At 45.3% G+C, this 27,638-nt stretch overlaps 1 protein-coding gene across 2 annotated transcripts; it reads left to right on the top strand.

The window, feature by feature from the left end:
* The first annotated feature begins 44 nt into the window (after positions 1 to 44).
* PXDC1 (PX domain containing 1) lies at positions 45 to 27,638 on the top strand. Of its 2 annotated transcripts, none has more exons than XM_049824114.1 (5): positions 45 to 409; positions 13,711 to 13,802; positions 14,081 to 14,198; positions 17,984 to 18,095; positions 24,660 to 27,637. In XM_049824114.1, the coding sequence occupies exons 1-5, from the start codon at positions 154 to 156 to the stop codon at positions 24,775 to 24,777; spliced, it is 696 nt and encodes a 231-aa protein (XP_049680071.1). In that variant the 5' UTR covers positions 45 to 153; the 3' UTR covers positions 24,778 to 27,637. The 2 variants fall into 2 exon arrangements, with proteins under 2 accessions (XP_049680071.1, XP_049680072.1); XM_049824115.1 differs by lacking the exon at positions 45 to 409 and adding an exon at positions 10,948 to 11,783 and having other exon boundaries at positions 24,660 to 27,638.

Below are 27,638 nucleotides of genomic sequence, written 5' to 3'. Positions count from 1 at the left end.
AGGGGAGGTGGCCGTGAGGCGGGTGGCACCCCCCTTCTCTCTTCCTCCTCCTCCTCCTCCTCTTCCTCCTCCTCCTCTTAACTTGGCCGCGGCGGCGCGGGGCGGTGCGCTTCGCCCTCCGCCGGCGGCGGGGGATGCGCGGGCGGCGGCGGGATGGCCTCGGCCGTGTTTGAGGGCACCTCGCTGGTGAACATGTACGTGCGGGGCTGCTGGGTGAACGGGATCCGGCGGCTCATCATCAGCCGGCGGGGCGACGAGGAGGAGTTTTACGAGATCCGCACCGAGTGGTCGGACCGCAACATCCTCTACCTGCACCGCAGCTACTCCGACCTCGGCCGCCTCTTCAAGCGGCTCCTCGACTCCTTCCCCGAGGACCGGCCCGAGCTGTCCCGCTCCCCCTTGCTCCAAGGTTTGACCAGCCTCCGCGGGATCGGCCCTCGCTGCCGGCCGGCCGGGCTGCCTTTCCGCCGCTGCCCCGGCGGTGGCGGTGGCGGTGGCGGGGCGGGCGGTCCCCCCCCCCGGCGGAGGGAACGGGGGGGATGAGGAGCTGGAGCCGCTGCGGGACCGGACGGGGCGGGGGGGACGAGGGACGGGACGGGGGGGGGGGGGGGGGGGGAAGGCAGGAAAGCTTGCGGGGGCGTTTTGCGGTCGGAAACTCCGCCCGGGCTGTTGAGTTCTGGTTTTTGGGGGGGTAAATAAACGGTGGGGGTGAGGGGCTGCCCCGCAGCCGGGGGTGGGGGGTGAGCGCCGTGGGCTCGGGGATCTCGCAGGAGGGAAGACCCCCAGCCCCGCCGCAACGGGGGCTCCGGGCTGGGCTGAGGGGAGCAGAGGGGTCCCTGTTCGCGCTGCCCCTCCCCGCTGCCTCCGGCCTCCCGTCGGGGGTTGTTGGCAGGAGAAGGGCTGTAGCTGAAAAATCTCCGCGTGTGGGTACGTTGTTTGCCACGAGGAGAGTGGGGCAGGCTCGGGGGAGAGGCTTGCCAGTGGACGGAGCGACTCTGGGAGCTGGCATAATTCCTCGCATAACTTCTGCAAAACAGGGGAATTGCACCAGCGGTTAGATCCATGTTTTCTCTTTTCGTTTCTGAAATGGATTAAGCCAGCTCGGGGGATGTTGCCCATGCTCAGGCCTGACTGTGCAGAAGCAGAATGTACCTGTTAAGCTGTCTTGGGGGTCGATTTTAATTTGTGTAACGCTTGGGGTGTTTTTTAGATACAGTGACGTGGTTTACTCTAAAATATTTCCAGTGTGGAGAGTGGTGCGGGGCACCCGCTCGTCTGAAAATGGACGTGTGCGTAGCACTTCCACTCTCCCCAGCTGTTCGAGTAACTACCTAAATGATTCGGTTGACCAGGAACGGGGAGAAGCTGGTATTTTGGGACCGTTTTCCCCTCTTGAGAGGATGGAAAAGTTCTCCCCTGCTCTCACTTCGCCTCTCACCTTGTGTGACCCTCCCCTTGCAGAGGGTCTGCGTTTTGACATTCTCGGGGCTGCTTCTCCACGCTGCATAGCGGTATAAATCCACCGGACTTATTTCTGGGCCCTACCTGTGTGACGGGGGGGGGGGGGGGCTCTGTTCCCTGCCGGGGGGGAGCAGCGCCAGCGGCTCTCCCCCGGGCTGACTCGCCAGGGATGTTTTGTGAGGGGTGTTTAAGGCGAGACAGGGCTTTTTCTGCCGTCCTGCCAGATCCCTAACCTCTGCGGGGGGGGGGGGGGGGGGGGGGGGGGTTGGGGCGGGGCGCTGTGTGTGTTCGTGCCTCATTTAAAAATGCTTATACCTCTTAAAAATGCGTATACCTTTTAAAAACGCTTACACCTTTCCCTCTCCTCGTCTTCTGTCGGGTGGCGGGAGCCGCAGCCCGCTCCCCGGTGGGAGTTCCCCGGCGCCGGAGCTTTTCCCCTTCCCGCAACCGGGAGGTGGAAGCCCGGCTCCGCCGCCACCGGCGGGTCCCGGGTGCCCTCTGCAGACGGCGGGGATGGGCGCAGGGCTGTCGGGCTGGCGGCAGCCCCGCCGTCCCCTTGCAGCCCCATGCGGGGTGGGAGAGGCTTGCGAGGGGTCGGTGCCGGAGGACGGGGGGAGGGGGGCTGTCTCCCTCCACTTGGGTGCAGGTTGGGAATGGGGGGAGCCCGCTGGCTGTTCCCGCAGATCCCTGTGTCGTATCCCCCCCCGCCCCAGCCCTGCTGTGTGTCCGGTACAACGTGCTTATAGTGTCTCACGCGATGAGGTTGCTGAGCAGGGATCTAAAACATTGCGAAAATGTATTATCCGTGGCGGGTGCCCTACCTAAAGTCCTCCGAGCGTGATTTTTAGCAGTGCTGAGCGGCAGTGAATTCTAAATAACACGGCCTTTACGTGTATGTGGCACCTCAGCCCCAGCTTTTGAGGATGCTGGGTAGGTCTGGAGAGAATCTGCCTGTGGCCTGCAGGGCACAGCACCTGCCAGGGTCACTGTGACCAAAATCTGACTTCCCAGCGTGCCAGTTGTCTTTGTACTTGTTGGCTTTATGGGGTTCTGAAGAGTAGCTTGGCAGCCTGCTGGGTTGGCCGGAGTCAGAGTCGGTCCTTGCCGGCCCTGGCCTCCAGCCCCTCCCAGCACGCTCCCTCCCCATCGCCTTGGCACAGGAGCCCCTGCGCGTCCTAAAGCCGTTCTCGTTCCTCAGCGCCTGCCTTAAGTGAGCGTGGTTCCTCTCCTGCCTCAAGACCTATCACAGCTTTTGCAAAATACTACACTGTTTTCGCATCTCTCTGAGGCACCGTTTGTGCAGTTAGAGCCAGATGGGATTATAGTCCCTTGCACTGGCTTTACTTGCCAGTCCCAGGTAACATACACCATTAGTGCGTGAACAGCTGGGAAAAAGTAAGCATCCTCAGCCTGCGATGCTCAGTTCCTGCCAAAGACCTGGAGCCAGCAACCTTCACTTACCCTTATCTCAGGACCAGGCGCACCGACTTCAGTAGAATCGGGAATGAGCAAAGCATCAGTACAGGATTTGAAAAATCGAACCCCAATATAAGCAGATCGTGATCTGTTCAGCTTGGTAAGGAGGTGGGGGTTAACTCTGCAACAGAGGTGGAATAAAAATCAGGATTACTTTCTAAGCAATCATAGCACACTTCACAATTTCAGTAATACTGTTTAAAATTACACTGCTCCTGCTCTAAAGAAAATTACTTTGCAGAGGGTGCTTCTCTGCATAAAGAACACTTCATCATACCAGCATTTTAAAGTGACCGGCTACAGCCTTGTGTAGATTCACTAAGTTGAAACATAAAAATCTCATTTAACTAAGTAACACTGACGCAAAGCTTTGGATGTGAGAAGACATTGCACGGTGCATGTCCGGTCTTTACAAAACTCCTGGGGTAAGCATGGTTTCTTAATGTCCTGTTTAAAAGCAGATGTCCTGCCACGTACAGTGAAGCTCAATATACTTAACCCAAAAAGAACACCCTGACAAAAGCACACTCTTGTGTGTGTTAGCATTCAGTTAGCATACATTTGTGTGAGTGTTTTTATATACATACAAATGTATATGCATATGTGTGTGAGGTTGTATATGTGTGTGTGTTTATCTTAGGCTTTCTGAAAGAAGGTGAATATTAGCTGTGCCTTTTATCTGGAGGAAGTGGTAAAATGTTGCAAACCAAATTTGCATTGCATTGAAGGACTCCAAAGTTCCTACAGATTTGCCTAAGGAGCATTAAAAGGACTGCATTATCCTACAGCTCAGTCAAGCTGCAGTACCTTATGTTTAAGGGGTATGGCTGAGGAGTGAAAGCTTGAGCTATTTGATGTTATTAACTTTTTAAAAGAAGATTTTTTTTTAAAAACGTCAGCAATATTAGAAAGAGTTGGCTGTTACCATTATTGCTGGTTTCAGCAAAGAACTAGTACTGAACAGGAGTGTGCTCCTTTTCTTGCTCAGCAACAGCAAGTAGCCCTCTCCTTTCTCCACCCCCATCCCCTTGGACTGACTTCCACAATGCTCTCCCTCTCCACATAGTTCTCAGATCTGCAGAGCGCTTTGAGATGACAGAGGAGGGGACGGGAGCTATAGTTTTCTGCACTGGCTGCTCATCTTCCCCTTTCTTTGATATGAGGAGAGGGGAGGTCCCGGGGGGGAGTATGGCATTCACACAATCTGGTCTCGTCTTTGATAACTAATAACAACACGTGGCAAAGCGCACTCTCGGCATCTGGAGTGTACTATGATGCTAAGGGCCAAGGACGTTCAACAACACACAAGGCATCTTACTAGCAAGCTGGTAAACAAGGTTAGATATGTGCATACCTGCAGGGTGACTAAATATGATTCACTGTGATGTTACCAGTAACTTGCTAGTATTTTATATGTGTCTGAAATGTGCCCGTCCCTTGCTCTAGGCAAATACACAAAAGAGGAACACAGAAAAACACAGGCTGGTTCACTCTTAGCAGAGCTAGAACACAGCCTAATGTTACTAAACTGCCTGTTTCTATATGTAAAATAAACAACTTTTCTATTTAAATCCCTCTTCATGAGAAAGGCAGCCCTGTGCACTGAGAAGCCGACTTCAAACTGATAATTTAGAAATAGTGGCAGTGACCCAATAGACACTGGAAGTGAAGTATAAACCTGGAAAAGTACTCTTTTTTCCTCTCCTATTTTCTGTAAATATTACTTCTGAGGGGTAGTCATCTAAGATTTATTCTAGAACTTGATCCAGGTTAGTGCAGTCAGCAGTCAGACATCTGCCTCTGACTTCAGTGAGGGCAGGATCAGCCCCTTAAGTCCTGGACCAGGAAGCCAGAAGAGCACGTTAGCAGCCTTTCGAAGTTGGGATTTGTTTTCCCCTTGGAGTGGCAGGTTGGTTTCTGGCAGTCCTCCTCTGCCACTGTTTTGTTGCCTTTGTTATCAGAACAGAGGCTCAGATGCTCTTCCAATGTCACTGTTCACGTTGTGCCTATGTGTAGCGCCTGGTCCTGCTCTGATACTCTGAGCCATCAAGTCAGAAACTCTCTTCAGTCTTACAGATATTTTTTTTTTGCTAGCTGGGCTCTCTCTTCCCAAAGTGCTCATTCCCCCCCCCCCCCCCCTTCTTTCTTTCCATCCCTCCTCTCACTCATTCTGCTCTGTCGTGGCCTTTTTTCCCCTTGCTCTCTTTTCTGTTATTTTCTCTCTGCTTCTCCAAGTCACTTTCCCTGAGCTGCTTTCTGTTCCCTTTCTTTGCCTTCAGGTTCCCCTCACCGGCTTGCAGCCATCCACGGTTATCTGTGGCTCTCCAGAACTTTTCTGCTCCTTTCTGCCTTGTTGGCACTCAACCTCTGTCCGCCCGTAGAAGTTCTCCAGTAGCGGTGGAGATTCCCTATAGAGACTTGGTGTCTGTAGCTTGCCTGGTAGCATAGAGGTAGTCACTTGACCTGCAGCAGACCCTGAGCAGTCTCTCCCAGATGACTAAGGCAGAGGTCTAGCTCTGAGGCTTGTGCCTGCCCTCCGGAGTGGTTGCCTCATGCAGGAAGCAGATGATCAGCTGTCTTCTGTGTCCGAGCGGCTGTGCGCCGGGAAGCACATGGGAAGCTCCTCCAAGGCTGCCATTGGAAGGACTTGCGCAAAGCAGAAGGCAGTTCCTGAAGAGCCAGCCCAGGAACATTCTGTTTGCTTGCAAATGTCGCATTCGAAACTTACGGTTTTCTATATGCTGCATTATAATGTTGTTGTTGTTTACAAGACCATCTGGGAGTGTGATTTATGAGAAGAGGGAGCTCTACAGAGCAGCATAGTGGTTTCCACAGACAGCAGCTGTTTCGGTGCTGTGACAATACAGATAAATACACTGCATCTATTGTGCTCTTTTCATTGTTGACATTGTCAACAGTTCATTAGTGGAGCTTGCTCAGAGCTTCTGTCTGGCAGACAAAGAATGCAGCTCTTGGTTATCAGGCTCTAGCAGTGCTGTATAACCAAAATTAAGTTTGGGGCTTCTGGGCTTGTTTTTTATTAGCTGAATTTCATGGTTCATCAGTAATGATGGAGATAAATGAAGCTGGCTGTGTTGTTATAAAGCTAGGCACAAGTTGCCTTTTTGTGGTGGACGGAGGCAATGTGTCTGGGAGGATTTGGGTGGAAAGTAATGGAAATGAGGTTGGTTTTTTCATGACAGTTCTCACCTGATAAGAATTCAGCACTAGAAATGGTTGTAGGGGCTTGCATTTTTCATCAGGCTTTGACTGCTTTGTTCGCTTTTATCTCGTGCTTCTTTGACATCTTTTTCTTTCTTGTGGCTCATCAGGCATCAAGAGGGGGAGCTCTGTGGGGAAAGCCAGTCTGCTGAGTTCTGTCACCAGGAGGTGCCGTCTCCCCTCCAGAGATCCTGGGAGATACCGTAACCAACAATACATGTGTGGAAAACCCATCAGCTGGAGGGTCTGGACTCCTCAGCTTTTAACTTGCCTCCTTGCTTTGCATGGGTATTAAAGTGTGCCAGGGCCCTCAGGTGGTCACGATCACAACCTCTGCTCTGAGCGATTTCAGCTGGACAGTTGTTCGGATAGGACTTTGCTCCATCCATATTTTTACATCTGCTGCATGTGAACTGCAAAAGAAGAAATGGCGTGTGTTAGAGCTAGCTGTGTGCAGTTCAGGCAGGGGTTTGAAAGCTCTCTGTCTTTCTGCATCGAACAAATTTCTCTCAGTATCTTCAATATGCTTGTGGCTACCTAGTGGGACTTCTAAAAGTATGGAGTGACTTACGTGCACTTCGTGTACTCATACTTTTAAAAAAATCTGTCCCTATTCTGTTCCTGAACATCAAGTTTAAGAAGAGCAGCACAACATGTAACAAATTTCAAAAATCCACCTCCTTGCACGCCTCTTTTCAACTCCATTGTATCCTCTTAGCTGCTCTCTGAGTAATGCCACGAAGATGGATCTTGTCAGTGATAACTGCATAGATAGTAAACCCTTCGTAAAGGCTTTAGAGACTGTAGTGACTCCTGTCATATGAGATGAATGAATTTCCCCATGAGGGGAAGGGGCAAGTGTGTCTACCCCAAGAGAGGGGTGTTGCAGAATTAGGCAAGAGGCATCAAAGAGTTGCTGCCAGAGCTGCCAGACTAAGTCAGACCAGTGCCATAGCTAGCTCTGGGGTCCCGTCCCTAGTGATGAGAGCCAGATGCTGCAGAAGACAGCATAACTAATCGGCAGAGAACAGAAAAGTGACAGTCCTGGTCTTTAGTAATTGAAGATCTGATATCCCTGGCTGCCTGTAATTATCTGCCCTTCTCTGGATCTTAAATCTTTAGACTTCAGGGATTCCTGTGGTGTTATTTCTGCAGCATTAGTGAAGAAAAGTTGTGTGAAACAAGCTTTCCCATCTGCTGGTTTTTTGAGTTTCCTGCCTTTACATACCACTGAGTATTCCTTTGTCCTTCTAACAACCTTTTATCCTATTCTCCTGTGTCAGAGAGGAGGCAGCCGTAAGCGGGAGCTGTTTTGGCCTCTTCAGAGTCCAGTCTGAGGTGGCCAATGCCAGAGTTCCCAGGCAGTGAGGTTGAGGGAAAGTGTGTCTGCGGGGAGGAGGGATGCTAGCAGGGCAGCTGCTGGGAGGAGGGAGGCATCGTGGCCATGAAGCAGGGAAAGATGCCAGCTGAAGTGGTACTGAGAAGAGCCCGATTCAGCAGAGGGAGGAAATGGGAAGCAGTGCAAAGGAGCAAAATAGCAGAAAACTCTGGGCTGAGTTGCCACCTTTCAGCCCTGATCCATGTCCCAGCTGAGTAGCTTCAGTTCCTGCATGATTCTGTGGAATATCTGTCCGTGGGGATGTTCAGAAGTCAACTGGACATGGTCCCCAGCAGCCTGATCTGACTTTGGACTTGGCCCTTCTTTGGATGAACTGGACTAAACTCTTCTATGGGACATTATTCTGTGATTTTTGTACACCTCCTCTTGTGGCTGAGACCTTTCTGCTATTGCTCTATCTACATCCTGAATTCTGTGTGTGTGCACATGGGTTAGAACATACCTGAGGGAAAGGAGGAATGAGGATACAGGATAAAAAAGATTGAGCACTGCAGTGTTAATGAATACTGTAACTGGGGAAAAGGGGCATATCTCCTCTTGACACCGTACAGTCTGGTCAGGAGAGAAAGCAGAGTAGCAGTCCCCTGTGCAAGGCAGCTTATGTGTCTTCCCTAAAGATCTGAAATCCCTAACTGCTTGTCATGGGCTCGTGCAAAGAGAGAAGGATGGGCTCAAGATCTGAATCTATAGGCCTTAAATCTTTCTTGCAGTGTAGGTTAGCAGAACACAGTAAGATTTCTCCCTGGATTTATTCGCTACTCCTTTTTTCACTTTGATATCTACTCTGCAGTCTTCCCACAGGGGATGGAGAGAGGATTAGGTGAAGAGGGCTCAATGCAGTATTTTAATCTTCATGTATATACTAAAATACACAGCATTTAGGCATATTGCCATTTGATCTTGCACACATCTTCATAAAGTACACCTTGGCTTCTGCTCTTGCTCAGCCTTCTATACATATTGAACTGATTTTGAGAAAGTAGGAGATCTCTTGGACGTTCTTTGTTCCTCTCCTCACCAGAAGCCTGAAGTGGAGTCCTTCAGATTGGAGAAATAGGGTTTGCCCACAATTAGAGATCACGTATGCATAGCAACTTGTACATAGCAACACCTCTCCAGAAAAACAGACTTCTATGTGTCATCATTGAGAGATGGCATATGAGACATACTTGACCTAGGCACGAACTTACTCCTCCTTGGAAGGCACGTTGAGACAACGTGCTCATTGTGGACACTGACCATCAGGACTGCATTGCGATTTCATTATGAGCCATGGAGGACACGCTGCGATTCCTGTCCTGCTTCGTTAAGTGGAAGCATGCAGTGCGTTATCTGCTGCTGTCAAAATGTCATTAGCTGCAGATTTGGTGGCTTGCATGGCAGTAGCAGGACAGGCCCACCAAGGCTCGCGTGTTGACATCAGGAACTGGCTCCCAGTGCGTTCCCCTCCTCTGCGGAGCTCGTTTCCTCCTCGTTTGCAGCTCTGGGCCCCTCTCCCACGCCGTGAGCCAGCGTGCCAGGTCCGCAGCTGCTGGTCTGCGCTCTCAGCCTCCTGCAGCTGCTCCGGCACCAGGGTCCCCGAGCAGGAAGGATGCCGCAGGCCTCTGGTGCTGTTTGTGCCGTGTTTTTCCAGAGACGTGTTGCTATGCGTAAAGTTGCTATTTACGCTTGGTCTCAAACTGCAGGCGAATCCTTTTCACCCAGTCTTAAGGACTCAGCCTGGGGCTCTTGGTCTGGAAAGGAGCAGAGAAGATGTCAAAGGGACTGAATGAGGTCGCTGACTACGGGCACACGGCAGAACCGGGCTAAAAGCAAACATCCCTGGTACAGGTGAGTGCTACCCAGGGTTAGGCGGTGTGCCCGTATCGTCCCTCCTGTCACCCAGCGAGTGGGCTCCCTCGTGCACAGGGTACAGAAATCTTAGAGGTTTGTGGTTTTTGGCAACAGGGTTTGTGGTAAAAAAGGAGCCAGTGGGGCTTCAGTTTACCTCAAGCCCCATAAACGTAGGTGTTTATAGCATTTAAATCACTTGAAATGATAGTTAATTGTCCAAGTGCAGTACGGGTAAGAAAACAGAGAGCAAAGTTTTCCTGGGAGGAGTTTGCGCATGTTTTCCATTAGCAGTCAGACGGAGCCAGGGCAGAGGAAAAGGCATGAGAACAGCCTTTCACCATGACCTCACTAAGAGATTTCCCAGCTCTAAGCTCAGCTCTGTTGCATGATCGAACAAGTGGAAGAAAGCGCAACTGATTCCAGGCTACTGGTTGCTTTACTGGTGTCTTATTTTTATTTTGTAGCAAACTCCCTGAATAAGGGTTCTTGGGGTCTAAAAGCCCCAGATGGAAAGATAGGAATGTATTTATGGTCCATGGGCAGAGAGACAACAGCCTCAGGACATGCTGTAGCTGCCATACGGATGCTGCATACGTGGCCAGTGAGTCCCATGCACTCCAGATGCATCCAGCTTGTGGTGCGTTTGTGTCAGGGTAAATGAATGGTGGAGTTGCTGGGCTCTGTCTGCAGAGTCAGCTGGCATGTGCGTGTGTTTGTTCAGGCGTTCCCAGCGTCTGGAGATCCTTTACCAGTCTCTGGCTTTTTTTGGGTTCTGGTAGGTTTTTTTTTTCCTTTCTCTCTGTCTTGTTAAAGCTTCTGAACAGGATAAAGAAGACAGGCAGGGGAGAAACCCCCACGAAGTGAAGAATAGAGATGGAAAGCTTGGGTGCAGTTCTGTGACCCTTCTTTACACAAGTCCTGATTCCTGCTCAAACTCAGCCTAGTTAAGAAAGGAGGTTGAATGGGGCATCCTAGCCTGCAGTCTCTTGCTTCTTCTGCGAAGGCTGGGGTTTCCTGAGGAGAATCCTTTGACAAGAGCGGTTCGAGGTATTCCCCACTGCTCGCATAATTGTGCTGGCAAAGCAGAGGCAGCCCTGCGTTGCGGTGTGGGAGAGCAAATGAGTTGCAGGGGAGGGTGAGAGCACCTTAAACCAGTGTTGCCACCGGAGACTTCACCTCGCTAAACCACAGTGTTCCTCACGCACGTATGTGCTGTGGTTGATGACAGCAGCCAGTTAGCGAGCGCTGAAAGGGGGCGAAAGGGGGGACCGGGGCCTCTGCTCGTCCCTGCTCCTTGGGCAGGCAGTACCTTGCTCTGGTTAGCGTGGCTGTCAGGTTGTGAGCAATCCCTTGGGTTGTGGGATCATGGGCTACGACTAACTGAAAACCGCAAGGGCATCTGTTAACTCTTAAAAACAGAGACTTGTAGAATTAAGATAAATGAGGGCCTTACAACCTTTGTGGCTATTGCAGAAGAAATTACGGGGTTCTATATATATATATAGCCAGTCAAGTGGTTTCTGTGTATTTGGACTGTAGACGTATGAAAAGGAAGGCTTTAGCCCAGCCAAACTGAATTCCCTCTACAGGGAATTCATGTAAGGTCAGCAGCTTTACATCCCAAAGCTGTGGATCTGTAATCATTAAGCAAGAATATAGGAAGCTATCCAGGCAGATGTATCACTTACTCTCCTTCCTACGCTGTCTGCCTTTTGGTTTTGATATTAGTAAAACCTTCAGAAAGAAATGGTTTTTATCGTGTCAGATGTTACAAGTCATCTGTGCCAGTTTCCAAGTCAGAGTGTGGGTTTGCATGGCTGGTGCCTTTCCAAGATCTGGAAGGAGGAATATACCAGGGCTGGAAATTCCTGGTGAATGCAAGAAGCCGTAAAACCTCCCACTGGGTGATCTGTGACAGTGCAACAACAGGCTGATGGCCTTGTCCAACTTCCCTTGCTGAAACATAAAAAGGCTGTGTGGAGCTGCAGATGCTTTCCCTGATTATTAATGAGAGAAAATCCTAACCGCTTGGCTGGTTTTCCTCACAGGATGAATGTTCAGTGTTGTTGGTGAGGTATTTTTTTTTCCTTTTCTTTTTTTTTTTTCTTCTTGTTTTCCCCTGGTCTGAATATCTTAATTTGTCTGAAAGTATCCCTCTTCCTGGTAAGACACTAGTTTCAACAGTAAATGCTTATTTGGGAAAGGGTCCGAGGTCGAGGGCAGATTGGAGAGAGAGCAGCTGAATGCTGAATCCCGGGTGGGTCAGTGATGAGGGGTTTGCCTGCAAGGTGGGAGCCGCGGTCGGGCAGTCTCTACTCTGTCTCGGTATTTATGCAGACTGGAGGAAGACCAGCAGGAGAAGCGGAGGCACCCCACGGTAGCTGGCACCAGGGTAGGTAGCTCTGTTTTCTCTGATGTGGGCTACAGCAGGGCGACAGTGTGTTTCTAACATCATAGGTGAGTGCCTGAGCCGTGGGGCCGTTGGCAGCTTTTTTTTTTAGGGAGGATGAAAATACTTTTTTTTGAAAGGTTTGAACTTCATTCAGATGTGGGAGGGGAACATATTTGTGGAGGGGTGAAGCAGATCCACCCAAGCCTGCTCACACCTGGTAGTTAGGAAGATGAAGGGTGCTGGTCTGCAATTCAGGTCTGTAACATCAAGCACAACCCAGCTAATACACAGTCTGTGGACCCATGCAGATGAGTTAATTCGCATTTACAACCTTTCAGAGAATTTCCATGCAAATCTGCCTGACTGTAGTATACACCGGTCAGAGCAGCATACACGGCTGCCTTCCTTATATGCCTGCTGGTGCGCTCTGCTCCGCTGTCAGACGAGGGAGCGAGCTGTACCAGGGTGAGGTGGTTGTGGTGCTGACAAAAACAGGCAAAATGAGGGGCTGTCAAGCAATAGAAAGGCTTATGCAACCAGGCTGCTTTTGTGCGACAACCATCAAGTAAACCGTGTTGCTCTGGAGACAGTCTGTTTTATTTAGAGCTGTAATTGGAGGAGAGCTGACAGCTTCGAAGTCACACTTTTGTCTGGAAAGTTTGTATGGGATCATATCTTGTCGGTAACAAATAACAAGGACTGATACAGCCTGAAACTGTGGATGTTGTCCCTACACTGTGCATGTCTCACAACTTTTTCTGTATGTTTGCCTTTTGAATAGGGAGATGGAGATGTACTTAGACTTTAGCACTTACAATTTTAGTATATTGAAGTGGTTTCTCACAGAGTGCTTCGCAGATTTTTAGTTTTGATTTTTATTTAGATGGTTTTGATTTATTGGGTCTTTTTCTCCTCCAGGTTTTTGTATTTTTTTTTGCCAGTGAAGCTTGTTAAATTTAATAGTCTCTTAGGTATTTCATTTTCATACATGTATTCTGTTCCTTGGAAAATCTGCCCAAATGCAGAGGTGAAACGATGATTGGGTTAGAAAAAGTAGGTTACAAAGATCAGAAATAAAAGGGCTGCTAGAAGGATGCAAGATATGGTGTTTACTTGTCCTCATATTCCCTGTATGTATATGTAATCTATGCGATATTTTCCTGAGTCTGACAGAGGAGAGGGAAGTTACAGATGTCCTGCAGGTTATACATATGAAATATGGTATTATAGCTGAAGATCCCCACACCAAGCAATTCAAAATTAGAAGCATTGTAATGCATCATTCTGGACACCAGACAGCAAAATTTCCATTTTAATCCCTTCTGCAGCACTGTGATAATTTGGTGATTAAAAAAAAATAAAATAAATCCCAAAAGGTTGTTTTGCACTTGAAGAACATGATACTGAACAATCTTCCTTGGGCCACTCACTGGGGCTTACATTCAGAGAAATACAAGACTGCCCTCAAAGCCTTTTGTTTAGCTCATGTTTAGTCTTTTCCTCTTATCTGTGGGTTGTGGGTTTTGGTTTTCTCGATTTTTATTTTGCTTTTTATTGACGGAAAAAAGGATGAATCATGGTTCTTGGAAGCAGAAAACAGGCTGTTTGATTATTGCTGCTGGGAATGCTGTGTAGTGAAACTGTGGGTGAGGGAGTAGGTGGTTCTACTTCTGCTTGTCTGGCAAGTCCTAAATATGATCCTAAACAGCTGAATTTGTGTCAGGCTTGCAACTCTGCTTGTAACTACACCCACCTGAGTTTGGGGTACATGCTTTATCATCAGTGTGAGTTAAAAGGCATTCCTGGGAGGCACGATATCTGAGGTCGTTCCACATCTTCTTGAGTGGCTGCTTCTGGCTGCTGCAGCGCGCGTGCACGTGGAAGCGTGCTTTTGTCTGTGCTCACAATCTGTTTACTTTGTTTCTAGGGCTCATCACAATAAAAGAAGCCCATGATATAGAAGCCAGACTTAATGAAGTGGAAAAGCTTCTGAAGACTATTATAAACATGCCCTGGAAGGTGAGTAAGCCAAGTTCCACATTTAGCCCAGCCTGACTCCTCCTTGATGGTGACATGCACTCTTAGGCAGATCAGAAAGGGATGGGCTTTGCCAAACTCCAAAAGAGCAGCAATTTATTCAGTATCTTGGAGAAGTGCTGAGTGCCAGAACGATGTAATGACGTCTCTAGGCTGTTACTTGTAATAAGTATTTCTGTTGTACTACGAAGGGGTGGAAAGGGAGAAGAGGGACAAAGCAAACTACTGGTAAAAACAGATGTCTTGTTTCTTTTTTTAAGTATTCAAGATCTGAAGTCGTCCTCACATTCTTTGAGAGATCTCCTTTGGACCAAGTTCTAAAAAATGACAATGTCCATAAGATTCAGCCAAGCTTTCAAAGTCCAGTTAAAATATCAGGTAAGAGTTGTTAGCTTGCTACATTTGACACAAGAATTACAAAAGGAAAATTACTTTATTTGCTGTTGCCCTTATTCTTTCTCCATCAGCAATTCAGCAGATAGTTCTCCATAGTCTGCTTATAATATAGAACATAGAATTAGCCTTGTCATAATATGCAACATGCATTCAGGCAGTAAGCCTTGACATAATATGCAATATGCATTCAGGCAGTAAAGTGGCAGGTGAAATTGGAGGCTGGTAAATGCAAAGAAGTGGATGTGAGGAAAATACAGTCCTCACTATCGTCACATATGATAGTGCTATTACCGCTTAGGAAGGAGATTTTGAGGCTCTTGATACAGTTCTGTGAAAATGGAAGCTCAGTGCCAAGCCGTGAGCAAAACCAGCAGTGAGAATATTAGATATTATTAGGAAAGGAGGGGAGAAGAAAGGAGCACCACCCCATCTTGAATGCAGGGTGCGCAATTCTCGTTTCTCCATCTCAGAAAGGATATAATAGAATTTAAAAGCATACAAATAAAGGACAAGGATTCAAATTGTTGAACAGCTTCTCTAAGAAGAAGGTTAAATAAAGAAGGACGCTTAACTTTGAGAAGAGATGACAGACTGGGGAATATGATGGAAGTCTACAAAGCTGTGAATAGAAGGAGGTCAATTACCCTGTACTTCTCATGAAACAAGAACTATAGGTTATCCAATAACATTGACAGACAACACATTTTAAACAAACAAAAGAAAGGTTATAATATTGTTTTGTTTCCATACGGAGCACAGTTAAGGAGTGGAACTCATTGTCATATGATATGGTGGAACTGAAAGTGTAAATGACTTCAAAAAGGAATTAGACAAGCAGGTGGAGGAAAAGTACATTGAGACCTGTTACAGGTGGAGACATAGGAAGTTTCTAAACCACAGATTGCTAGTGGCTAAATGGAGAGCAGTATTACTCTATCCTTGCCTATTCTTTCAGCCTTTCCCCTCTGCATCTGCTACTGACCATTGTTAAAAGGTTTGTGGACTTTTGGTGTGTCTGGCTTTGTGTTTCTATACTGAAATAGCTCGTGTGAGCCTAATGGGAATGGCTGTTTTTGTGTTGCCAAAAGAGTTTATTTCAGAGAGCGAAACAAAAGTGAAATTCTACGTAGTCCTCCAAGGTGCATAAAGTGTTTAGCACGAAACTGGTACCAGTTTTCTGAGGTACTAACAGTGTATTGGTTAATGGCCAGTCAGCATGTCAATATGCTAAAAGTGTAAACAGTGTGTCTTATGGATCGATCTTATACACAGGGTAGATTTTTTTGTAATAGATCCTGAGCTCTGGTTCTAAGCGAACTAGTCCTCTGTTAAATAAATATTCTTTTAATTAAATGGTGGATGGGTTACGAGCCCACCAGTAACTCTTCAGAAGTGTACCGTGTAACGCGGAGCCTCAGCGAGAAGCGTGGTCTTGCCAGCCCATCTGGTCTGGTGCCTTCTTGTAGGGCCCCCGAGCCCAGGCTGCGGTGCAGCACAGGGACTGTGAGGACTCCCCAGGGCCACACTGCAAAGGAGGGTGATGCAGGTCTGGCCTCCTGGGGGCAAGAGATGGGAGTCAGCGTGTGTGTCTCACACCCCATCTGTGGCTAGGGAGGTTTGGATGGTGTCTTGAGTCAATGTGGAAACCTCAGGTAAAATTCCTGCCAAGTAGGTCCATTATGAAATGAAGGATCCTCAAACTATGTGCTGGAAAAATTTTTCAAAGTGTGGCTGCTGTCAGTGATACCTTGTTCTTTTTCCAACAGGCAAATATCAAGAATAAATGTCTTTGGAATTGCACTGTTTAGAAACTGCAGTGTTGCTCTGGCTTGGGACTTTTTGCTGTTTGGAAGGGTTTTGTATAATTTTTGTGAGAGTTTGTGTCCCCTTAGCGCACACGTACTCTGTGTGTGCATGACCGAATATGTCACACAGTGGGTACGACAAAGAGATGGCCAAGACGAACGTAAATTCAGAGTGAGGGTGCCTGGCTGATGGACAGAGACTAGCAGCAAAGGGAACCCTCCTGCCAGCCTCCACGTAGAGGAGCTGTTGAAACCACAGTAGCTGAATAATAATATGGGTTTTTTTAATTCTAAATTAATTTTGGTAGAGACGAGTCATACCTAATTAATTGGAGGAAGATTTTCCTACCTATACAGCTATTTATCCAAAAGCATCTTGTGGTAATTAGTTTTATCATTTAAGTGACTGCAGCAAAGAATTCAAGAACATAGGTGGAAATTTGATGGTAACTGGCATTTTCCTCGTCTGAATGTTGCACGCTGGCAATGGTTTCAGTGTCTGGCAGTCAGTAGATGGCAGTAAATGTTAACGTCTAAAGCAGTTCACACAGCAATGAAACGCTGTAGCTCTTAGGTCATGTCAAGGACGCTAGGAAAACACTGTGGCATTCATGGTAGTCGTAGTGCAGCTTTCTACATGGCTTGCAGAGTTAGAAAAGTAAGCAAAAATGTTTTATATTCTCTGAAAAAACAAACTGTCCCCACATGGTCCTGTTCAGAGTGGAAGCTGATGGGGAAGAGGGAAAGGGCTGCCCTCTTAGGTGAAAGCTGAATTTGAATTTATGGTATAAATCTGATTCTGCAGTACAATGTTGGTTCAAGATGAGTCACAATTGAAGTGTTATTCTGATGGAATTCAGTGGTTTTACCACCCCCAAATGTATTCTGCTAAAGTGAGTTGCAGTAAAATATAGACTGAAAGTCAAAGATGACTTTCTCAAGAAAAATACGGAAGTGAGTTCTGGCTTTACCTTAATGTAGGAACTTGTAAATGTACACTTTAAAAAATCACCTCCCTTCTTTCTCCTGTCTCATCTCCTGCTCATTACTTGAACTGTATGTATAGTTGAAATTTGTTTGAGGATTCCCTGTATGTATGTTTTGTGCCTACCATATTTTCTGCCTCAGACTAATTTCCTTTTGCTTGTGCTGATAATGTAAGGCTGTAACACAGGGTCCTCGTACCTTGAGGCATATCATGAGTCATCCCACCTAAGTCAATGCAGATTTATATAGAGATGTATGTTCATTTTGTGGTGGCCCTAGCTTCATCTAAGATTGTGTGACTGAAAGAAATCCTTGTGACTTGCCTAGTTTGCCTTTCCGTGTAGCACAGACATGGATTAACTTCTCATTCACATCAAATACTATTCTTTAATTATAAATTCTCCCTATGGTAGTAAGTCAGTGGAATTGGGTGTAAATTTTAGCTATTATGGATTGGAGGCTTCTTACACAGTGAGAAACAAATAAGCAGAGTTGAAGGCAGTGTAGAAGATGGTATTGCTTTACATGACTTAAAGATGGTGGTTGAATTAACTTGGAAGCTCACTCTTAATTTTCTTTTTCCTGTCTTTTTGATTTTTGCTTAACTGGCTTCAGCCTGGGACTGTCTAGGAAAAATACAATTATGTTTTAGTAGTGGTAGGCTGCAATATATGGATGGGCTGCCATTCTGCTAAGGGTGATGGGAATTTTGCCACTGGCAGTAACAGGGCTGAAACGTGGGCCTTGCTTCAAATGCTCTGTGTCATGAATTGATTATATGAATAAAACTGCTTAAGCACTGGCAGTTTGCAGATGTAAGAAGCTATGAAACCAACTCTTCACTTGTGCTTTCATGTGCAGATTTTCAATGTCACGCACACATCTCAGTTCATAACCGTGTCAATTACATATGATATGCAGTGGTTTTCCAGCTTTTTTTGGATTTTCATCTTGTTTTCTTTCTTCTCCCGACAGAAATCATGCGATCAAATGGATTTTGTTTAGCCAACACTGAAACAATAGTCATTGACCACAGTATACCCAATGGAAAAGAGAAGCACCTGGACGTAGATTCAGCAGAACACTTGTAAGTGATGCGTGTGAATGAGTAATGCTGTCAGCTTTGGATAAACTGTAGCTTTCCTGCCCCCCCTAGCAAAATGTTATCCTCTATCTAGGAGCAAGACTAGTACAGCTGTCATTCTGACTCGTTAAGGATTACTGGGCCTGATTGCTAATGCTTCACAGCTCTTCCAATTAAAATAGATAAAATGGCTGTCGGTGAGAATGATTGACCCCAAGGAGCTTAGTGCTCAGTGAAAGAAAAAAAGCTTTGGTTATCATGGGGGTCCTGCCAGGTGAGAAGAGAAGAGTTTTTTCTTTCTCTCGTGACTGTGATGAGAACTGGTTTGAGCCCAAATTTGGAAACTCGAACATCCTTACAAATGGAATATCCTACTATAAATGGTATGCTTTATTTGGGAAGCAAAACACCACACTCGGAGGGGAACACACCCCTGGACGTAAACGAAGGAAGCTCAGCAGCTGCTTAGGTGCTGTGGCATGCTGGGTCTTGGTGAAGCACTTGCATTTCATTAGGGGAGAGGGAAGTTAGACTCGTCTAATTTGTAAATTCTGCCTCCCAATGCATGTAGGTGTTCTGGGGTCAGAGACCTGTAACCAGGAGGCCTTTCATGTATGTCTTAAGTCAGCGACTGTATTGACAGATGGGTGTTGATGGAAATCTGCTCCTACAGATTTCTGTCATGGCAAGTGATTGATATTTCAATGAGCTTCAGGTAGTGAAGCACTTAAATATTTTTAATGAGAAACATTGACCCAGTTTTTCATTAGAGCAGTCAAAATGATGGAAACAGAATACTAAAAGCGTTATGGAGACTTTATCTTTGAATGCAGTACTCTGTCTTCCCACATTTGAAATGTGGTTATTGCCAGTCTGTGGAAAGGTTTAGAGCTTGACAAGATTTTGTCAGGGGCTGGAGTGTATCTCTGGCTCCAGAGTAATTTCTATTAACTTACCACTTAGTGTTTTGAACCTTGACCTTGCTAACAGCATTTAAGCTTGTAAGCTTGTATTAATGAGGCTGAAGCGACACACTGGAGGTGATTCTGTAAGGCCAATGTCTGGAAATTAAAGTTGTCATAGTTCATAGTAGATCACACTTTAGTACTGAGAGTGACAAATCAATAGGAGCAAATTACTAAAAAAAGCCTTTTCCTGCATTATTGTGATAATTTAAAAAAAAAAATAAAAAAAAATATTAAAATCTAACTTCAATTTTAAAAATGTACTGGAGCCCAAGCAAAACTTACTGGTCTGGGATCAGAAACTGCCACCATCTAACTGTCATCCCATTGAAGTCAGAGACTGTTAAGGCCAGAAAATACAAATATGATAAAAACTGTATGGTAGGCATGGTTTCCCAGAAACTGTGGTGGAAGAAATAAATCTGGGATAACAGCCTGCTGTGCATTTGTATTTTAATTTCCATGAAGAAAGTTAAATGAAGAGTCAAGAAATTAATAAATTTCAAATGTCTGTTTTACATGGTACCCTAAATTTGCCCATCCTGTAGCTGTATTTTATAGCTGAGAGGTAATAGCTAGGAGATAATGGCACTTGTGTAGCACGGCTGTTTTGTAAAAATTGATCTTTTTTTAAAAGCATTTCTATACTGTTGCTTTAAATGTAGGTTAGTAGCCCAGAAAGGACGCTTTAAAATCTTTCAAAATCCTATGCAGTTCCTTTTTGGTGTCTGTAAAATTGGATTAATGGGATTGGTGTTTTCTATTCTGAAATCAGAGTTAATTCCTTGTGGACTTGTATATCCTCAGATGGGAACTTCTTTCCTTTCAGCAACATTAAACTCTGTATGACTTCTGGATTTTGTCTGCTGATGTACTTGAATCAGACATTTTGTGAAGAAAACTTGTATTTTTTGGATAGAAGCACTTGGAGCTTCAGCAGGTAGCATTCATTCCCCGAGGTCCCGCTGCATTGGTTAGCTGTTGTAGCCTGCAGTGCTACCTACCCAGGGATCCACCAGCTGAAAAGACTCATACTTGTTGCAAAAGAAACTATAGCATTTTTGCAAGTTGGAGTTGCTTACTCTGAAGTAGTTGCTTTCTGCTTCCTTCATTTTTTCTCTAATTCGAGCTGGCAGTACACCATACTATTGCAAAATGTGGTGAACCCAGTGTCCTCGGCATCCATGTGGCATAAATAGTCCTTTTATACGTGGTTCTTGGAATACTCTGCAGTCCTTTTGAAAGGAAAGATGGTAAATAAATGCATTCTAGCTTATGCTTTGGTTTTATTACAGAGGTGCCTTCCCCTGCAAGGACTGTTTGCACTTCAGTCTTTTAGGCCAGCAGCAGAAGCTGTGGCATTGGACCTGCTGCCTTTTTGGCAAATTCACTCCAGTACTAGATGTGCGTTTTCTGGACAGTGCTACCATTGTCACAAGCATCTTGTGGTCCATGGGAGAGACTCTCTACAGGTAGTGATGCAAAAGCAGCACAGAGATGGTGAAATTAGATACAGCATTTTTCCAGGAAAACAAAATCCTACTCTTGACAGGAAAAGAAAATGCTTCCCCTGTGCTTTTTAGTCATAGATGGGAGGAGATTTGTTCAGGTACTGCTTGTACATAAGGTGACGAGAGGAGCTGGGCTGTTGCCTCACGCCATGTTTACACTGGGGTTACTCCTGTGAGTTAACGAGAAGCGTCATAGAATCTTGTAGGCTGGAAAAGACCTCTAAGATCATCGAGTCCAACCTAACTGAGTAAACCTAAGACTGCCAAGTCCACCACTAAACTATGTCCCTAAGCACCACATCTAGACATCTTTTAAATACCTCCAGGGATGGTGACTCAACCACTTTTCCGGGCAGCCTGTTCTAGTGCTTGGCACCTTTTCCATGAAGAAATTTTTCCTAATATCCAATCTAAACTGTCTCATATTCAGCTGGCAGTTGACCAGCACCCCCAGGTCTTTTTCTGCTGGGCAGCTTTCCAGCCACTCTTCCCCAAGCCTGTAGCGCTGCATGGGGTTGTTGTGACCCAAGTGCAGGACCCAGCACTTGGCCTTGTTGAACCTCACACAATTGGCCTCAGCCCATCGATCCAGCCTGTCCAGATCCCTCTGTAGAGTCTTCCTACCCTCCAGCAGATCAACACTCCCTCCCAATTTGGTGTCATCTGCAAATTTGCTGAGGGTGCGCTTGATCTCCTCCAGATCATTGATAATGATATTAAACAGAACTGGCCCCCATACTGAGCCCTGGGGAACACCACTTGTGACTGGTCACCAACTGGATTTAACTCCATTCACCACCACTCTTTGGGCCCAGCCATCCAGCCAGTTTTTTACCTAGCGAAGAGTATGCCTGTCCAAGGCATCAGCTTCTATGTACCTTGTTTCCCTCTTCTTCTGGCGAATGTGAGCAGAAACTCTAATGGGTTAACAGAGGTTAAAATGATAAAGAGGGTTGTCTTACAGCACAAGAAGTAGGCCCTTGTGAAGGATGGTGTGTCTGTCAAGGTACTTGCAGGGGAAAAATAGCAAGGGCGACAGTTTGGGCACTTAGGAATCTGCATGTCCATAGTAGTTTGCAGCGTTTATTTTGGAAAAAAGACCTGTTGGTAACAGCACAAAAGCATTTTGACTGTTAGGTGTCCTATACAGCTGCTAGCTGTGGTAAACAGTCCTGGTTTATTGGGTTTGGTTTCATATGAGCACTCTAGAGCAGTGCTTTGCCCATGCTTCCTTTTTAGTGGCAAGGAAAGCTTTCTGTGTAACCACAGCATGTGAATGCCACTGCTTTGTACCTCACATACTGCTTGTAGTACCCTATCAGTGAGGCTGAAGAACCACAAAATCTGTGGGGCCTTCCAGTTGTAAAAATCTAGTTTTATACAATTGACAAGAGAAGGAGAGCAGAATCTGAATAGCCTTCTTGACTCTTCTTCTGCTTCATTCTGTCTGTCCCACTGGTATTTCATAATCTGTTGTTTCTGGATCACTAGCAGTCTGTAAGACAGCACAATGTGATCTGTGAAGTGTTTGCAAGATACCAAGTCAACTCCCTTCTGCACATGTTCCCACACATGCAGGCAAGCAAACAGCCTGGAGGGAGTAGAGGAATGAGGGTAATAAACATTCAAAGTTACAGTCTCATTTCTGTTTCATTGTAAGTAAAGAGCATAGCAACAGCACTGCAGGAGACACCCCATGAGTTTCTGCTCAAAAAATGTTGTGGTCCTCAGTTAAAAAAGAGGTGAGAAGGACCAGGTAGGAGTGTGGAAAAGACAGAGCTGTGTCCATACATTGCAGGATGTATAGACCATGCTATCCAATAATCTGTGATGCTTCTAAAGAAAGTTTTAGGGAGAGATGGGAGTGGGAGATTTATCTGTTTGTTTACCCCACCACACTTATTCAGGTACTCTGAAATACCTGAATCTTAGGGCTCTCTAGGGTGAGGTTAGAGGGATGTCTGCAGTTGCCTCATGTAACTAAAGGAGTCTAAGTAGTTCATGTGTAGGTGAGATGCAGTTTTAAACCAAATTATTTTCTAGCTTCATCTGTTTATCTGCTATTTAGAGAGCTGAACTATGCCAGCCTAAAAAGTTGATAAAGACATGTCCTATAGTCAAGAGCTAGGTTAGGATTTCTTTTTCCATCTTGTGCAATTTTGCAGTTTCTATTTCACTTTTTTCTCACTCTATCAGAATGAATGCAAGTTCTTTCAAACTTTTAAAGAAACAGTGTGAGAAAAAGAAACTTGATAGTTCTTCAAGTCCCTTGCTTGAACTGAAATGAGATTTAATCCTTGGCCTGCAGTGACTGCCTTTAACTGCTAGGCTGTCTGGAAAGAAGTAAAATGTTTTCTGACAGCAGAAATTCAAGCCTCTTTGGAACAAGAATGTGTGTAACTGAAGAAAGTGTAGATTTTAACAAGTTGATGCCTTCTCATTGAGAGTAGGTGTGAGACAGCAGGTAGTTCTTGCAAAAGCTCAGGTTATAACACAGGAGTTAGAAGTGGGAAGGAAAATACCAAAACAAATCAAACTAAATTTAGGAATCTCTTTATATTCAGATATTCTTTTCTTGTCAAAACCTAAATCTTGTGCCATGGGGAAGACTCCAGAGAAAGGACACTGTAGTCATTGTTTTCTATTTCTGTTGGACATTTGGCCTCATACAACAGGCAAACCCGGAGAAGGTACCTGTGAAGTGAAAGGGTGAGAGTCCAAGTTCAGACGGGAAACAAAGGCAGTTTCCTTGCCACTTTTGTGTAGGAACTGAGGCATTTCGTGTTGCTGCCACATGCTGTGAGAACAAAATGGAAGGATGTGGACCTCAGCTGCACGATTCACTCTTCCAGAGCTCACTTGCTGCTTCCTTCCTTCCTTCCTCACTAGCAGCTTTGAAAGTCAGCAGTAACGATGATTTGCTTGCACTCACCATGGTTCTCATTGGCCTGTGGTTTGTTCATATACACATAGGTGTGGGGAGGAGAATGTGTGGATGGGATCAGCTCCGAGTACTTTCTGTGAAGATTTTCCATACCACAGTGAAAGCTCTTCTAGATTCATAAAAATCTCTTTGTAGAGGTATCCAGAACTGCCTGACAAGAAAGGCTGTGTCCCACCAAATCATTCATTTGTTAGTGGGAGGGGAGGCCTGGGGCCTGAAAAAAAACCAAAAAAAATGTTTTTGATCCAGCTCATCTTAAATGCAGTGTGGTAGCCAGGTGTCTTGAGATAGGAAGTTCAGGTATTATAATGACAAGTGCTGTGAAGAGACAGTGTCATACTGGAGAGGAGTCATGAAAGTACCTTTTACTGAAGACTGCTATCTGAAGAAATGAGAACTTGCTCTCCTAGTATGCTGCACAGCTGTGTTTTAGCAGTTCTAAAAGGGAATAGCCATCCAGGTGTACTGAAAGCAGAATCTTCAGCCCATTCATTTCCATAGGTTATAAAGAAGCAGGCTTTCTGTTTGTTTAAGGACATGGAGAGCAACGGTTTCCATTTACTCTCAACTCTGTCTAGGAAGCGTTGAATCTTGGTTTATGAAAGTGACAGTAGATGCCATTGCTGGTGTCTCCAGTAGGTTATGCTAGCATAATGATACACAGGCTGATCTCAGAGAAACTATAGCTTCATGATTCATAGTTGATCTGCATGGACATTCCTTGACAACTTCTAGTATGAATACAAATTTCAGGCTGCCAAGAGAGGGACAGAGGTTCTGACACTTTGGAAAAAGAGTTGGGACTCTAGATCTTTGTCTTGCAAACTGAGCTTCACAAAGCTAAGCTGCAAACCAGCATTAGAAACAGATCTAATGCAACACAGCTCTGGTGTGAAGCAAGTCCACATATTACATTTACTCAGAACTTTAACTTGCAGTACTAGCGGAAGCATTCTTGCCTGCAGCCCTTTTTCCAAGTAATCCCCTCACATCTTTTCTCAAAATTTACAGGCGTCAGTCTTCAGATATCCTAGCCTTCTTTGTCTTCCTTAGTACTTTTCTTCCAATTCCTTTGACTTTGATTTCCTAAATGAACATTAATGACTTAATGCCTTTTGGTGTTTTTTGTTTTTTTATTTCTCCTTAGGTTCGAAAGTGTTAGTGACTTTACCTCAGAGCTAGAAGACAGTGATGATCCAACAGCTTATGTCACCAATTTGACATACTACCACCTGGTCCCATTTGAGACTGATATTCTGGACTGAGGCTGCTCAGTGATGCAGTCGGCCAGCATCCAGCCGACCTCTTCGTCCATAGGCTCTGCTATCTCCGGCGTTGCATCTCTGTGAATAAGGCTGTGTGGGCAAGACCAACAGCAGAGAAGTTGCAGCAAGTATACCACAAAGCTGGTTTTGTAGTCTGGCCTTCCGCTGGGTGTTATGGAGACATCTTGTAAGGAGGTGACTGCTTTGCTGTTGACAACAAATTCATTTTCTGTGAAAGCAAGGCAGCAGAGGCCTCTTGGGGCTCAAGGAAATCTCTGCTATGTCTGTGGGAATTGCCACTCTGACGCAGCCATCGGAAACTTGTGCTGTGGCCCATGCTCTTTGGCTTGCAGTGCAAGTTGAGGCTTCCTCTTTTAGGATACCACCAGAAACTTCCCCAGATGGCGTGACCACACCTTTTATGCCATGTAAGTGAGAAGGTGAGCAAACCAGCTGAATTTTGTCGGTTCCCTCTGCAGTTGCTTAATGGAGGTCTTGTGAGTCACTTTTTGCTCAGCTACCGGATGACTGGTGCCTTACACGAGATGTCAGAAATACCACTGAGTGCCTCCAGGAAACAAAACACATGAGCTGACGGCTTTACTTCTTTTAATCATGAGTTTTTACATAATCACTGAAGAGGCGACTACTCTTTCCTGTAATAGTAAAGCAGACAGCAGCTGGCATTGCAATGGATTGTGCATGATGTTTGGGTACCCGTGTGATTTCAGAGATCTGGAAAGCTCGCGGGAAAGCTGAGCTGCCCTGCTAAGAAGGGTCAAGGCTATGGCAGGGACTTGGATATGATTTTTGTTTCACGTGGACCAGCAAATGTGAATGGTGCTTACAGTTGTTTACATCCGAGAGATAATTCCCTATGCATATTTCTCTCCAGAGGATGGGGAGGAAGACAATGAGATTTATGTTCTGTTTGGACTGAAAAAGAATGATAAGCTACAGTGTGTCTACAGTGGTAGGAAAAACACTCTCTCTACTGCCAGCCTGGCTCAAGGAGTCTGTCTAGCTTTCCAAGATCTGCCTGCAGGGCCAGGTGCAGGCCTCGTTGTCATGTAATGCCATGGATTTCAGTGGAGGTAGGATAGTGGGAGCAAGAGTGGGACTGGACCATGCAGCCTCTTGACTACTGAGAAATGCAACATTAAAATCTCCTCGGGCTCTCTCTCTTGCAGAGTGCTCCAAAATCCCGGCTCTCACTGTGAGTGCTCAACACTCGCCAATGTGACCTTTCATTGAGCTTTTTGCGATCTGTTTGCAAACATGAATTTGAAGGCATCGAGATGGGAAGGAATGCATTTTGGACTTGTTTCTTGGTAAAGGGGCTTGCTTGGTCCTGAAGAAGTTGATACAACTCCCTTCTGCAGACTTTTTATTTCTATCTACAGAATAACAGTCAAACAGAATTTGCTAATGTAAATAATAAATTATTGAGAATCCTAATTCTTTTACACAGTATGTTTTTAAAATATATTTTAATTAAATAAAATATAACTCGCCTTCAGTACACTTCTGCAGCTTAAAAAAGTGGCTTCTCTTTTTTTTTTCTTTTTTTTTTTTTTTCATTTGAGGATTCCTTCCCAGCCATGTAAAATCCTCTTTCTTTTTCTATTAGTTTTGGAAATATGCTGAGTTTTGGCAAGTCTGTCTGTGCTCCATGTGTTGCCCATGCTGTAGATATGGTATATACCATGTGAAACCTCTCTGCCTAACTGTTGATCTTGTGTCTAGGTGTATGTGGTTTAATGCCACTAAGTTTGGTGGAGGAATTCTGCATTTTCAAGACAGTAACTGAAATCGAATCTGGCAGTTACTCTTTTGAAGATAAAGCAGCTTCTGGAATAGAAATGGGTATGTTCTCACTCGCACAAAGGTTTTCTGAGCAGCCTCTTGAATTAGAATTGAGAAGGGTTTTTTTTTGTTTATTTGCTTTACTTTTTGATTAGTTTTAACTCTTCAGTCAGTGCTTTTAGTTAACCTTGATGAGATAGAAATAACATCTAGTAAACATGTGCATTGGACTGGGAATTGGAACATTTGATTTCAATTCCGGGCCCTGCTGTCAGCCTACCATGTTGCTTTGGGTAATTCTACTTCACCTCCCTATCCCTGATTTTTCCTTGAGTAATATTTTGAAAAGCACCGAGTGTCATTGGCTTTTGATGCATTATTGTCCCTGATTCATTTGAATTTTCGTATGAATTTTTAACCACATGATAACTACTTATCTTTTTTAAAGCACTTCAAAATACATGGATTAAAAACTAAATAGAGAAGTATTGCTAATTTTTAAAATGTACAACCACATTCCTCATATGAAAACCAGCTAAGCTGCAAGAACAGGAAGGGGGAGTCTAATGCATAGAAACTAATCTAAAAACAGAAGTTGCGCCCATTTTACTTGGACTTTTCAAAAGCCATTTTGATTAAGTATTTTTCAGAGATGATGTCATACAATTTATTTCTCTTAGCTGAAATATGTTTATTTGATAAATCAAAGGAATGCAAATGACTATGTGTATTACTTTGTCCATAGAGTCAATTTAAAAACCATTCTTTGGTTAAATCACTGCAACTTTCTTATGTGGATCAGGTCGCTCGAACTGTAAGAGGTTCAGAGTATGAATTATGCGTATCGTCAATTCATACGTACAGATACCTTACTGTCGATGAAAAAAAAATCTTAGTTTGAACACATGATTGAAAAAGAACATAGAAAGGTTTCTTTTTTTTTCTTCTTTTTCTTTTCAACCAGCTTTAGTTAGACTAGTAACATCCTGCAAGAAGATGGTGTAAACTCATTGTCCAGATATCATTCCATTAAATTTTGTCTTTTGATGTAGCAG

Source organism: Accipiter gentilis, chromosome 20, assembly GCF_929443795.1.
Source record: "Accipiter gentilis chromosome 20, bAccGen1.1, whole genome shotgun sequence".
Taxonomy (NCBI): Eukaryota; Metazoa; Chordata; class Aves; order Accipitriformes; family Accipitridae; genus Astur; species Astur gentilis.
Note: the sequence above shows the minus strand (reverse complement) of the source record. Positions and strands in the feature narration are given on the sequence as shown.

Coding starts and splice junctions, on each gene's coding strand:
- PXDC1 (XM_049824114.1), top strand. CDS start 154: ATGGCCTCGGCCGTGTTTGAGGGCACCTCGCTGGTGAACATGTACGTG. Junction 410..13,710: donor CCGCTCCCCCTTGCTCCAAG/GTTTGACCAGCC, acceptor CTTTGTTTCTAG/GGCTCATCACAATAAAAGAA. Junction 18,096..24,659: donor GTAGATTCAGCAGAACACTT/GTAAGTGATGCG, acceptor ATTTCTCCTTAG/GTTCGAAAGTGTTAGTGACT.